This window comes from Mus caroli, chromosome 15, assembly GCF_900094665.2.
Source record: "Mus caroli chromosome 15, CAROLI_EIJ_v1.1, whole genome shotgun sequence".
Classification (NCBI taxonomy): domain Eukaryota; kingdom Metazoa; phylum Chordata; class Mammalia; order Rodentia; family Muridae; genus Mus; species Mus caroli.
This window is the reverse complement of record NC_034584.1, coordinates 38751619-38765460: the sequence shown is the minus strand read 5'-3', so window position 1 is coordinate 38765460 and position 13842 is coordinate 38751619. Positions and strand designations below refer to the sequence as shown.

The following is a 13842-nucleotide window of genomic DNA, read 5'->3' as shown; positions in this document are numbered from 1 at the left end:
ACAAGTGGGGAGGGAGGGAGGGACCTGGGAGGGAAATTGGAAGAAGGAGGGGAGGGAAGAAAGGGTAACCAGATCTGTTACTGGGAGAGGGGAATCTGATCTGTTACTGGGAGAGAGAGAAAGACTGAAGCCCTGAAGGCCAGCAGAAGGAATATAAACAGGCAACCTCAGGAAATAGGAGTTTGGGGGATCCCCCAGAATGCACCAGAGACCTGGGAGGTGAGAGACTCTCAGGAATCAAAGGGAGGGACCTTAGATGAAATGACAGTAAGGAGGAGGAACTTATAGAGCCTATCTCCAGCAGAAAGACAGGACATCAAGTAAGGGATGGGCTGCCATCACACAGTCACAACTCTGACCCATAATTGTTCCTATCTGAAAGAATTCAAGGGATGGAAATGGAGAGGAGCCTGAGAAAAAGAGACACAGGCGCAAAGTGGAATCCTGCTTAAGGGGAAGTCCCAAGGCCTCACACTTTTACTGAGGCTTGACTGCCCCCCTCTAAAAGCCCAATAAGCAGCTAAAAGAGTCAGATGCAGATATTTGCACGCAATCAATGGACAGAAGCAGCTAACCCCTGTGTTGAATTAGGGAAGGCTGAAAGTAGCTGAGGAGAAGGGCGATCCTGCAGAAGGACCAGGAGTCTCAATTCATCTGGACCCCCAAGATATCTCAAACACTGGACCACCAAACAGGCAGCATACACCAGATGATATGAGGCCCCCAACATACATACAGTAGAGGACTGCCGGGTTTGTGTTCATTCAGAGATGATGCACCTAACCCTCAAGAGACTGGAGGCCCAAGGGAGTTTAGAGGTCAGGTGGGGTGGAGGCATCCATGTGGAGACAGGCAGGTTGGGAAGGAGGTGTGGGATATGGAGCAGTTGGAGGGTGGATAGTGTGACAGGGAATGGAATATGGAGGATAAAAAATAAATCAATTAAAAAAATAAAGGCAAGTATTTGGGGGTTGTTTCTAATGTGGACAGTGGAAGCTTAGCCATCAGAATTATTCCACCAGAAAAATTCATGTAATTTAACACTGGGTTTCATTTGTTCCTGTCTGATTGCTTTTCCCAGGTGTCTTAACTCCCTTGAAATTTTTGCTCATATGTTCATTTGAAAGGTTTTCAAGAGCTTTTTAGAATGTGCTGCACAAAAAGGCCATTCCTTCACTTTTCTGGACGGGGAAGAAGTGTACTGTGTGTGGACTTGTCTACCACAGCTGGGATGACATCACAGAATCGCGATGCTGTTGGGAACAAGGCACCAGAAGATGCTGCCACCACTGATATTTACAGATTTACAATGGCATAATGTGCCAGCAGAAAGTGTATTTGAGGAAGGGATAGGAAAGGCAAATGGCTTTCATGTCAGAGGATATATATATAGGATATATATATATATATATTGAAGCTTAAGTTATTTTAAGATTACTATGAATAAATGAATATTGTTTGTAATCGATGAGTTCTCAAGCTTCATGGTTTCTGTGGGGAACCTGCATGCAGTTAGCATGTGTCATATGTACTGTTTCGTCTTTACTGAAACTACTTTTAAAAGTGAATCCATTCATTCTCATTGACCTACAAAGATTCTTGAAAGGTCCATTATATTATTTCCTAGGTACTGAGCAAATTACTGCCCTTGGTGGATCTAGGGGAGAAAGCATGGACTTTTTTTACTTCATTGTCATTTTCAGGAGATCTGGAAAAGAACAATACATAACTTGATAAAAATCTATTTTAGGACTTATAAAAATTGAGGAGTTATAAAAAACCTATGATGCTACTTGTCACAGAATAAGGAAAGTATTCTTTGAATGATGAATAGTATTATGATTGATAATCTTGAGGCATCTAAATGAATCTTCTCTTGCCCTATGAAAGTAATAGTACTTCAAGTACACCCCCCCACACACACACACACACATACTAAACCTCTGTGTTCAGCTGTGAAACAATTGGGGGTCATTTAACAAATCTGAGATTTACTGAAGCATAAAATTCCTTTTCTATGCCAAAATGCATTTTAATGTGTTTCTTGGTAGTATGTCCTTTGTTTAACCAGTTACAGACATGTCTCAGATTATTTGAAATTGAAAGAGTGTCAGGGTCATCTGCTTTATTGAGTATACTTTATTGAGTATACTTTGTTATTATTGAAAAAGAGACAATAAGAAATATTTGAAGCAATTACTTTAAACAAAATTTCAGCCATTTCTTAACTGTGATTTTTGTCTCAGCTAATATTAATTTTAAATAAACTTATTAGTGCCAGTGTAATCATGGACAATATGACAAGTTAACCATTTTTCTACCAATACACATTAATGTCTCACTAAAGATGAAAAGTACTTGTGTATTATTTGTAATTACTTGGAAAAAAAACAGTGGTATATGCTAGGTAACTATGTATCAAAATAAAATGCTTGGAGCATATAGTTTAGAGTCCAGGTATACCAAAATAGGATGATTTCAAAGAAAAGAAACCAAAGGACTGGCTCTTTCAGTTTGATACTTTATTGCTCATACATACACATACAAAAACAGTTTCACACTGCAGAGAGAACACATAATATCACAATTTCTTAAAGAAGATTCTTTGTCCACATGGACACAATGGTTAATCTCCCAGCAATGAGATGAGTCAGCATACAGCTTTCTACAATTGGTGGAAGGAAACCAAACCATTCAGAGGGAGGCATGTTGTAGGAAATCAATCATTCAGGAGCACAATAGAAGCAACATGCAAGTCAACAGGTAGAAGGAATTAGAAGCTAAGGAGTTCACTGATTATCAGTTTCACATTTAATATGGATGCTTAGGCTTATGAAGGACCTATGAGCTATCTTGGATCTCTATGGTTAGCATAACTGGATAACTTCATGGCTATTATGGACCTCTGAATCATATATACATAAATAAATATGCCCCATATACAATGACAATGTAATATAGAAAAGATATATACATATACAGCATAGTTTTTACTTGGAAAATTATGACTTTAGGATACTTACAGAATTATAACACTTAGGAGACATATAGCATTCTATATTTTTATAGCTAAGTGAAATTCACAATGTTCAGAAAATACAAGACAGCTTACTAATATACACATCTATTTACTGTATCTGGATGAATATTTCCTCATCAAATATAAGCACTAGGAAGTACTTTACCTCCCTTCTTTTCCTTTCTCCTAGTTGCTTGCCTTAATCAATCCCTGATGAATCATACTGTACTGGACACATAACCATAACACGTGGAGTTGTTTCTTTTCACCCTATACCTCCTCATCTTGCTTTTCTTACATCAGTTGGCTTTTCCTAACTATCTAAACCAAGTCTAATCTTAAACGAACTTTCAAGCTTCCCTAACAGGTTGTTCTAATTACTCTATCACCCCTTGATATTCTTTTCCCTATGAGGAATTCTAATGTTTGTAGTCTGAAATTATACAACTTCTCTTGCTACCATGTACTCTGCATATTCTATTCACATGTCAGTGATAATATGTTGTCATTCTCTGAAAGTACATGTGATAATCTTGATCATTATTAAATTAGGTGAGATATGTTAGAGTACTATTGAATTTGCACTCACAATATATACACAGGGATGGTTGTGACCACTATCTGACACAATATAGTACATTTTAATGAGCCAGGAGAATGGTTTAAGATGATTAAAACAAACAATAAAGTTTTATAATAGTAAAGAAATCTATGGGAAAATCAGGAGTCACAAAGGTTTTAGGTTATATTTCTTAGTTGGAGATTCATCAATTTACTTATTCATTCATTCATTCATTCATTCACTCATTCAACAGAAAGTCAATGTCAGGCTCATCATCTTAGTTTAATTTGTGGGATACAAACATGAAATGAGCTTGTCCTACATGGGGTTTTCTGTTTATTTGCCTATTTAGAGTTATTGGTTATTCAAGGGTCTTGAAGCATATATGTAGAGGCTCAGAACAAATTGATTTTTCAGGATGTGTTCAGAGTCATCCAGCAAATGACAATTTTTTGAGACATATTAATAAAAGACATGACAGTAATTTTTGTATATATCAAACCAGGAGTGGCTTGTCCTCATGGCTAGGGATTAAATTTTGCTTCCTTATTGTAAAATCCTGTATCATTTCAGTACCACAATGTGCTTACTGACTTCTGAAGGAAGACCTTTGGTCAGTTGAAACCATTCTATTCTGAGTCATATTGAATTTTTAAAAAGATTTCACTTTAGTAATACCAGTCCAAGATGTTCTTGAAGAAGTTCATATTCGCTCCTGTTTGGCAGTCAAAGAATAGCCATATGCACAAGAACTGAGTTCATTTTTCTATAAAGAAAGAGTCACTTGCAGGTTTGCAATGATGCTAGCCAACAGTACTGATTATCCCATTCTCTTAGCATAACTGTCAACATGCTTCACATTCCCATTATTCCAGTTGGGACTCTACAGTGTGAACCTCCATCGAGCCTTACAGTCATTATTAGACTATGTGGTTTATTGGTCAATAAATTCTTGTCTTGATACATCCAGATTCGATAGTTTTAGACAATGTATCATCTTAACTGGTATTACATGTTTCAGCCTTTTTCAGTTTTCTAGATATAATTCTTAAAATATGAGATAAACATATTTTATTTGGTTAGCATGAATTTGCTTGGTGTAAAAGAATGCTATTTACATGTTTTTGACATGACAACATTGAGTACACACATCCATGATCACTCTTGTCAAAGAAGATTATTTGAGTTTTGAATTAAGCACACCATAGGTTAAACTTGTCACTTGATGTAATCCGTAAGTTGCTGAAAATCTTAATAGTGAACTGCTTCCCAGTATGTAACTTGCCTGAAGACATCTGTTGCTGAATTATTTGAGATCATAATTATGAAATAAATACACATGAAGAACATTATAGGGTTCTTTATGGCCTTCTTTAGTTCTGTGGTAAGTAAAAATAAAAAATTAAAACAGTTATTTCTAATCATAGTCCATTAAAATAGATTATATAAATAATTCTTTTATTAAGTCATCTTAGATATTTTCAAGTAGACTATTAAAAACTGCTTTGTGCTATAATTTTTATGATTCTAATTTGTATTCTAAACATTGACTAAGAGTTTAAGAGTATAACATCTTGAAGTTATATCATGCATACCTGCTTTCTTTCATTTGGTTGAGTTTTGTAAAAATAGAAATATCCATTTGTCTCATAAAATTTTAGCAATGGTTTTACATATATTTAATGTTTCTTTTCTAGTTTCTGACTGAAGCTTGTGAAATGTCAAGCCTCTACTTTATACTCTGAAAAAAAACCATCCATATTAAATAACGCATCTCTATATGATTCCTACTATATAAATCATGACAAAGCTAAATAGGAATTTTAGAAGCAACAGACCAATTTTTCTTTTATTTAAGAGGGATTTTTATAAAAAATTAAAATTTGTGTACTGTTTTCCTATATATAGTGCATTATCAATAGAGAGACAACATTATCCATAGAGAGTTCTACCAGACTGAGATTAATCAGTTCAATGTTTTCCTGGATATTTATTTGTTACCAACTGAAGAAATTCAAAATGAATTGCTTCAAAGTCTCATTTTTGTGCCTTCATAGCCAGAGTGTTTCCAAATATTTGGGATGTGTTTTCTCACTCACATATGGTTTTCTGACTTCATATACAAAATTTATATTCTCTAGAAGTTGAATTGACATAAAAATAATATTGAATATTTTATTTGTAAAATTTATAAATTATGGGTTAATAATTTATTTTCCTCATAAAAGTTAATTTTTCCCATCATAATTTTTATAGATTTAAAGTACTTTATATGCTATCAGTAGGGGTTTTACTTTTTTAAAGAAGAGAGCAGAACAGTGTAGCTCTTGCTTTCCTAAGACATATACTCTGCATAAAGCAACTCCGCCATCTACTTAAAGCCTAGTTAGATTTTACTACATTTTCTTTTACATGGATTTACTAAATTTTAGCACAAATTACCCATCACTTTTGGTAGATTATAAAGATATATGCATGGTTCTATGCTTTTCATCTACTTAAAAATGCTTATAGAATTTGAGTTTTTTCTATTTATCTTCAGGATGTAGAATACTTGAGATCTATGTTAAACTTTAAAAATATATTAACCAGACCGAGGAAGAAACCCTAGGAAAATACCATGGATACATGGATTTATATTTGCTTGTATTATTCATTCACTTTTGCCCACTTTCCTGCCTGAAGTCCCTCAGCAATGAATAAAATTGGGAGTAATATAATAACTCTAGAAGCATTATTAAGGGAGTTAGTGGTAACATTATTTCACTATACCAGCAATTTTAATTTAGTCTTTTAGTATCTATTTGATGATATATGGTTTTGATTATCAATGGAAATATTTTATGAGTTAATGTATCATAATATTGAATATTTCAGAAAGTTATACCTCCTTTGTGTAAATTCAGCTATCTGTTATGCATTACATAGGAATATTTGATTTTATAATGGCATTTTCTTTAAAGTTGAAACATTATGAACCACATTCTTTTGAATTTATCATATGGTCAAAAAGTAAAACTACCAAGCAACTTTTCAAAAACTTAAAGGGGAAAACTAAGGCTATTACTAAACTTCCAAAGGTCAGAAACGTGTATTTTTGTCTTGTATATATTTATAAAACATGTTGTTTTCATTATCTGATATTGTAACGTGTGTGTGTGTGTGTGTGTGTGTGTGTGTGTGTGTGTGTGTGTAGCCATTAGATCACAAGAATTTAATTGTCAACTTTACAAAAGAAAAAAGAAACATCTCTGTGGTCACCACACTGTTTAGGAAAATACCATGGATACTTCTCAAGACATGGTAGTGGAGATTATGGTACTTAAGTATCCACCAGTATGTGGAAGACATAGCAGATGTTCAATGATATTATTTCCCTCTCCTAATATAAGAGTTCTAATATATTCCAATTCTCTTTGTACATAAATTTATACACATCTAGGTATTTGTATGTGCCTAAACACATACTTATGTTATTTAAGGTTTGCTTATACTAGTGTCCTATCCAATAATAATAATAATAATGATAATAAATTCATAATGTAAATGTAATTAAAATAGATCACTTAGTGTCATGGGAATAGGCTTCTGATACTTTCTGTATCTATTTTGTTACATTGTATTACTAATATGGTAGCAGGCAGAAGAAATGTCTTCCTGGAGTAGATGAAGAATAATTTCATACAAGCGTATTTAGAATGGGTCCTGTTTGACAGTGTTTTCCATAAAGAGTAGTGTTCTTTATTAAGAAGATGTGATGGGTTAATTATCATTATCAATTACATTTCAAAGAAGATCTATGAACTAAAGATATAGGCTGGATAAAGTATTATGGGGTACTTAAAAATATGACATTTTGACCTAACAATTAAAAATTGACGACAATGAAGCTATCACCAAGGTCAACTTATATTCTTTAATATCTGATTTGATGCATCCCAGTGTCTGAGTTAATTGAAGAGGAACTGTAAGCCTTTTGGGTAGATGCACATTCAGACCTGTCTAATAATAACTGGGACACTAGTTCAAAGTTCAACATGTAAAGATAAGGTAGTGATAATAGTAGGAAATCAGTTTTAAAATAAAGTCAGCAGACTTGTGGTGCTTTGAGTTAGACTATAAGCAAAATATTCTGAGTACTTGAAATAAAATGAATCTGAAAAATGACCAGGGGGAGCAATGAAAGATAAGTGCATGCAAGTTAAAGTCTAAATTAGAGTTGGGCATCTTCACCTTGAGACAAAATAGTCAGAATTTGGCTGGTTTCAAGTAAGAACAATACGTCAGAAACTGTTTCCGACTTTGAAGCATGTTTCAGCAGGAAGGAGTTACTTGACATAGCTCAAGAGTTAAGAACAAGAGTGTTCCAAGGGAATTTCAACCTTAAAGGTTTTGAGAAAATGGTGAAACCATGTTTTAAACACTTGGTCTGGTATTTTTTTATACATTTGAGTATTCACTATATGATAGCTGGCATCTTCACAGCTATTTGAACTGGATACATCTTTACCCCATCCTTTATTTAGGAAGCCTGAAGAGTTGGTAAAACATAGGTTTGCTTTGTCATCAAATCCACATGTCTCTAAAATTTGGGGGGTATTTTGAGTTTCTAGTTTGTTCTTTTTAAAATTTATTTCAGTTATTCATGAAATAGCACTGTACTTTGGTAAATGAAATATGAAATCAAAACATTTAAAAATTGCATATTGCCAAGTTACCAAATGTGTAGGTATTTGCAATGTGTGTGTGTGTGTGAAATCACATTTAATAAAGCTGTATGGAATTTAAAATGGTATCTAGTCTTCATGGAAATGTCTTTACTGCATGAAAGAGAATGACTTCCCAAATTAAATAAAGCAAACAGTCTTTTACTTTTCATCATTTATCTCCTGCAGAGTTAGACTCTCTTTTTGCGATTCTAGTTTGGAAAGAAGGAAAGTGAAAAACCAGTGTCATGGGTTAAAGTATGCAGGGCCAAGCTTTCTAAGAGCAAAGCCAAGCCTCCCTGCAATGTCTCCAGTACAAGTATTGTCTTGGATAACAATGCAGATTCAACATATTACCATGATTCATTTTTCTCTCATTCATGAATCAGCTCTGACTAAAGGTTACCTCAGAGGCCAAGCAGGTGTCATCAAAGGACACTTTTGTGGTTGACACATAGGTATCCGTGACGGTGATATCTTCTAGCTCTGTGCTGAAGCGGTCTGACTCCTTGATGACACTGTAATTTAGGGCCACACTGTAGTTAGCAGCTTTTTCTGTGGGCTTCTGCTTGCAATTGCAGAGCTTCCTGAAGGCTGCACGAAATTTCTGAGACATGAGGTTGTAAATCACTGGGTTGATGGCACTGTTGAGATAAATGCAAATTCTGCAAAAGAGCAAGAACCAATTTTCCTGGAAAGGGCTGGAGAGAAATGAGTTGACAACCACAAGAGTCCTGTAGGGCATCCATAAAAGGGCAAACAGAATTACAACCACTGCGAGCATCTTGGTGACCTATGGAGAAACAGAAAGAAACGCAGTGCAAACAACAATGGAAACAGAGCAAAGTGACCCTACTGTCCCCTTTCTCAGCCAAGTCTCTCTTTCCCAAGATGTAGGCTGAGCCTGTCTTTCAGTCAGCTTGTTAATTTGGAATTTGAACTCAGAAAGCAGGATGGAAGGAGCAGAGCAAAATATGACACATAAGGAAAGAACAAAATTGGAATTTGATTGAGATGGCTCTCAATTAAGCAACTGGACTCAAATTCTGCATTCCAGAATTATCTGCCCTAAATGATATTTATCCATCATCTGCATACTTTCATTTGTTGAAGGATGTCTGTACTGGCTAGTTTTGTGTCAACTTGACACAGCTGAAATTATCACAGAGAAAGGAGCTTCAGTTGAGGAAATGCCTCCATGAGATCCAACTGTAAGGCATTTTCTCAATTAGTGATCAAGGGGGAAAGGCCCCTTGTGGGTGGTGCCATCTCTGGCCTGGTAGTCTTGGGTTCTATAAGAGAGCAGGCTGAGCAAGCCAGGGGAAGCAAACCAGTAAAGAACATCCTTCCATGGCCTCTGCATCAGCTCCTGCTCCCTGATCTGCTTGAGTTCCAGTCCTGACTTCTTTCAGTGATGAACAGCTATGTGGAAATGTAAGCTGAATAAACCCTTTCCTCCCCAACTGCTTCTTGGTCATGATGTTTGTGCAGGAATAGAAACCCCAACTAAGACAATGTCCTTAAGGATTTAAAAACCCCTGTATTTCCAGGAGTCTACCTTAGGTACTCCTGGGGACTTTATGAGAAACTTCACCAATAAAAGAGTACTGCCATAGAGAGACTATTGAATATCCTGAATGGGATGCAGGCAGGAGCCTTCAATGGTGGCTGGAAACAGGTCAGCTAAGGCTCTTATCACAGGCTTTCAAAGGTGTCTGTGAGAAGCACTAGGAGACATAGTTCTAATTGCATCTCCTTAGCAGTAAGAAATTATCCCAGCCTTTCTCATAGACCATCTGTAAAGTAGGACAATAATATCTTCCAGCACCAAATGTGGTAGCATAACTGTGTGAATATGATACTCAAAATTGCAGAAGCCATGCAAGATTTACTCTATACCAGAGACCACATTAATGTTGCATGTTTCTTATCACAAGTGAAGTGGTTAAGGCCCTTCAGCATGCCTTTAATTCCATCTCTTTGGAGACAGACGCAGGTGGATTTCTGTGAATTAGAGGCCAGCCTTGTCTACAGAATGAATTCTGGGACAGCCAAGGTTGTTACTAGAGAAACCCTGTCTCAAAAAACTAATAGATAGATAGCTAGAAGAGAGATCATAGCATTCCAACAACACAATGAATGTGTATAGTTTTAGCAGACATAATCTTTTCACATATCTATAATAACTAATTGATTTTCTTTAAGTGCAAAATTTTACATGTTTAACAAGTTCAGTCTCTGGTTGCATTTGAAAACAATAATGTTCTTAGTCCACACTTTGTAGATATCCTAAATGTAAGCAACACCACGACAGAAGATATGTATTTTAAAAAAAAAATACTAAGGTGAAGTGAGTTGGAAAGAGTGGTCCTATTGAGATTTGGTGTGTGACAAAGTAAGCAGAGTACAGTGGACAAGTTCCTGCTGCAGGCTGTTTAACAGAAGTGGAGTTCACTTGTCGCTATCAAGGGGTGGGAAACATTTCAAAAGCCATTGTTTGAGGACAAAGAGATGTCACACTCAATGGCATGTTTGGCCTCCCTTTTTTAGGGCAGGAGAGACACAGCTGCCAAAGGAGTTACAGATGCAAGTAGAGTCAAGCTCTGAAAATTCACACTCCGTGGAAGCCCTGTAGTCAACATGTAAGCAGGCAGACTCTGAGTATATGAAAGATGAACAAAAGAAATTATACTTGCCAGGGTTAGGACACAGTATTTCATGAGAGAGCATGCTAGTAGAGATGTTGAAAATGGGCAGGCAGGATCTAGATTTGATAAGTCTCTGTCCTCTATCAAGGACTGTCTCCTTTGCAATGATGTGTGGACATGTGTGTGTGTGTGTGTGTGTGTGTGTGTGTGTGTGTGTGTGTGTGTGTGTGTAGATCAGAGACCCATGCTAGCTACTTTAGTCTCTTTCCACCTTATTTCTTTGAAAGAAGGTCTCATAATGAACCTGGACCTCATCCATTGGCTAGATAGACTGACCAATGAAAGACAGGATTCCTCCTTCTCTGCTTCCCAAGCACCAGAAGCAAACTGTTGCATCTAGCTCCTTAATTATAAATATGAATGCTTTATGCTTTCATAGCAAATGCTTTAGTGACTGAGCCATCTCTTTAACTCTTTAACTGTATTTAAATACACGGAAGAAGTGTTAAGTAGTCCTCATGAGAGATTTTGAATTTATCTTTTAAAACACATTGTCTTGGATAAAGATCTGGTCCAGGAATTTTCTATCATGGGAATTTAATATGCTGTATCTGACCAGTAACATTATAGCTACAGCTGTACTTTCTGGAGTGGAAAGAAGTTCCGGAGCATGTGTGTGTGCCTAGAGAGATAAGGCTAACTGAGATCCTCTAGCTTTTAGAAATATCTATTATTATAGAACTTCAAACTATTAACTAACATTTGCATGTTACTTTCTTTTTGTTTGGGGGATACTGTTAATTTATTGAAATTAGAAAGACAATGCAGAGTTGCTACACACCCTGCATAAATGTGTCTCTATCGCTGATCCTTTACCTTAGCGTGCCTCATTCACCAATGTTGACTGGTTGAACTTTCATTAACTGCTCCACCCATATGTTTTCTTTCCTGTTCCAATATCCTATCTAAGGTATCACACTATGTTTAATCAGTTGCATTTACTTAAGCTCTTCTGTGATGTAAGGGTTTTTTTGCCTTCCCTTAGCTTCATAGTTTTGAAGAATAGATCAGATATCTTAAACAACAACAACAACAAAAACAACAAACCACCAAACTTGAATTTGGCTGATGGTTTTCTTCTTAATAGACTCCTAAAGTCCACCTGTCTAAGGCCTTGCCCAAGATTAATCTGCTGATACTCCTATATAGTTACCTATTTTGAATATTTTATATGAATGAAACATACAGTTGTTTGGGTACAACTTGAGACATCTAGGACAATAGTCATAAGGTGACAAATTGCAGATTGTATCATTTTTAATTTTTTTACGACTGAAAAATATTTCATAGTACACATATCACATCAGATCTATCCATTTTTAAATTTTTTAATTGTAATTAATAATTCTGCTATAAACATTAGAGTATAAGTTTTATGTGAATGTTTGTTGGTATATCTCTTATCTTTTATTTCTGTTTAATCTATAGCAGTGGAACAATTTGTATATACATTTTTAAAGTGAAATCTTATATAATAATATAAAATTCTCCTTTACCTTTGAAAAAATTGGGGAGATAATTCTCATCACGATTCATACCAAAAATACTAAGTGATGTTGCAGAGATATTACGTTTCAAGATAGGTATAAACTAAAACTAAAATGGTTGAAATGCATATTTTCTTATTTATTTATTTATTTATTTATTTTTACATTCCAGATTTTATCCCCCTCCTGGTCCATCCTTTGACTGCTCCACATCTCATACATCCTCCCCCCTGAGGTATTTGACCAATTAAAACACCTGGGAAGAGCAATCAAACAGGGACAAATGAAACCCAATGTCAAACTACATTCATTTTCTGGTGGAATACTTCTGGTGGCTAAGCTTCCACTGACCACATTAGAAACAACCCCCAAATATTCGTTTTTATTTTTTAATCAATTAATTTTTTATACTCTATATTCCATTCCCTACCATCCCCATCCACCCTCCAACTGCTCCACATCCCACACCTCCTCCTTAACACCCCTGTCTCCACATGGATGTCCCCACCCTCCACCCCACCTGATCTCTAAATTCCCTATGGCCTCCAGTCTCTTGAGGATTAGGTGCACCATCTCTGAATGAACACAGACTCAGCAGTCTTCTACTGTATGTGTGTTGGGGGCCCCATATCAGCTGGTGTATGCTGCTTGTTTCGTGGTCCAGTGTTTGAGAGATCTTGGAGGTCCAGGTTAATTGAGACTGCTGGTTCTCCTACAGGATCACCCTTCTCCTCAGCTTCTTTCAGCCTTTCCTAACTCAACAACAGGGGTCAGCTGCTTCTGTCCATTGGTTGGGTGCAAATATTTGCATCTGACTCTTTCAGCTGTTTGTTGGATCTTTCGGAGGGCAGTTATGATAGGTTCCTTTTTGTGGGCACACCATAGCCTCAGTAATAGTGTCAGGCCTTGGGACACCCCCCACCCCCCTGAGCTGGATCCCACTTTGGGCCTATTGCTGGAACTCCTTTTCTTCAGACTCTTCTCCATTTTTGTCCCTGCAGTTCTTTCAGATAGGATCAATTATGGTTCAGAGTTTGTGACTGTGGGGTTGGCACAGGGGGGGAATTTCCGAAAAAGAACTCCAATGGCTCTAAGATCAAGAATTGATAGAAGGGATGCATATTTTTATGCTGCTCTCAAAATTAAAAAAGACTGGGGCCTGGAAGGATGGCTTCATAGTAAAGAATGTTGGCTACTCTTCCAGAGTCTGGTCCCCAGCACCCTCATCAGGTGGCTCACAGCCCTTTGTAATGTCAGCTCTAGAGGTCAGAAACTTTCCTTTCAGGTTTGTGTAGGCACTGCGCGCGCGTGCGCGCGCGCACACACACACACACACACACACACACACACACACACACAC

At 36.5% G+C, this 13842-nt stretch overlaps 1 protein-coding gene across 2 annotated transcripts in view; it reads right to left on the bottom strand.

Moving 5' to 3' along the window:
- Positions 1 to 2510: 2510 nt before the first annotated feature.
- Positions 2511 to 13842, bottom strand: part of Trhr (thyrotropin releasing hormone receptor) — a 50534-nt gene continuing 39202 nt past the window's right edge. The window contains exons 3-4 of one of the 2 annotated variants that reach the window (XM_021183945.1): positions 8694 to 9080; positions 2511 to 4960 (exon numbers count right to left, since the gene is read on the bottom strand). In XM_021183945.1, the coding sequence (XP_021039604.1) occupies positions 4955 to 4960; positions 8694 to 9080 (393 nt within the window). In that variant the 3' untranslated portion in view covers positions 2511 to 4954. Of the gene's footprint in view, positions 4961 to 8672; positions 9081 to 13842 lie in introns of those variants that run through there. The other variant, XM_029469462.1, reaches the window with a different exon arrangement.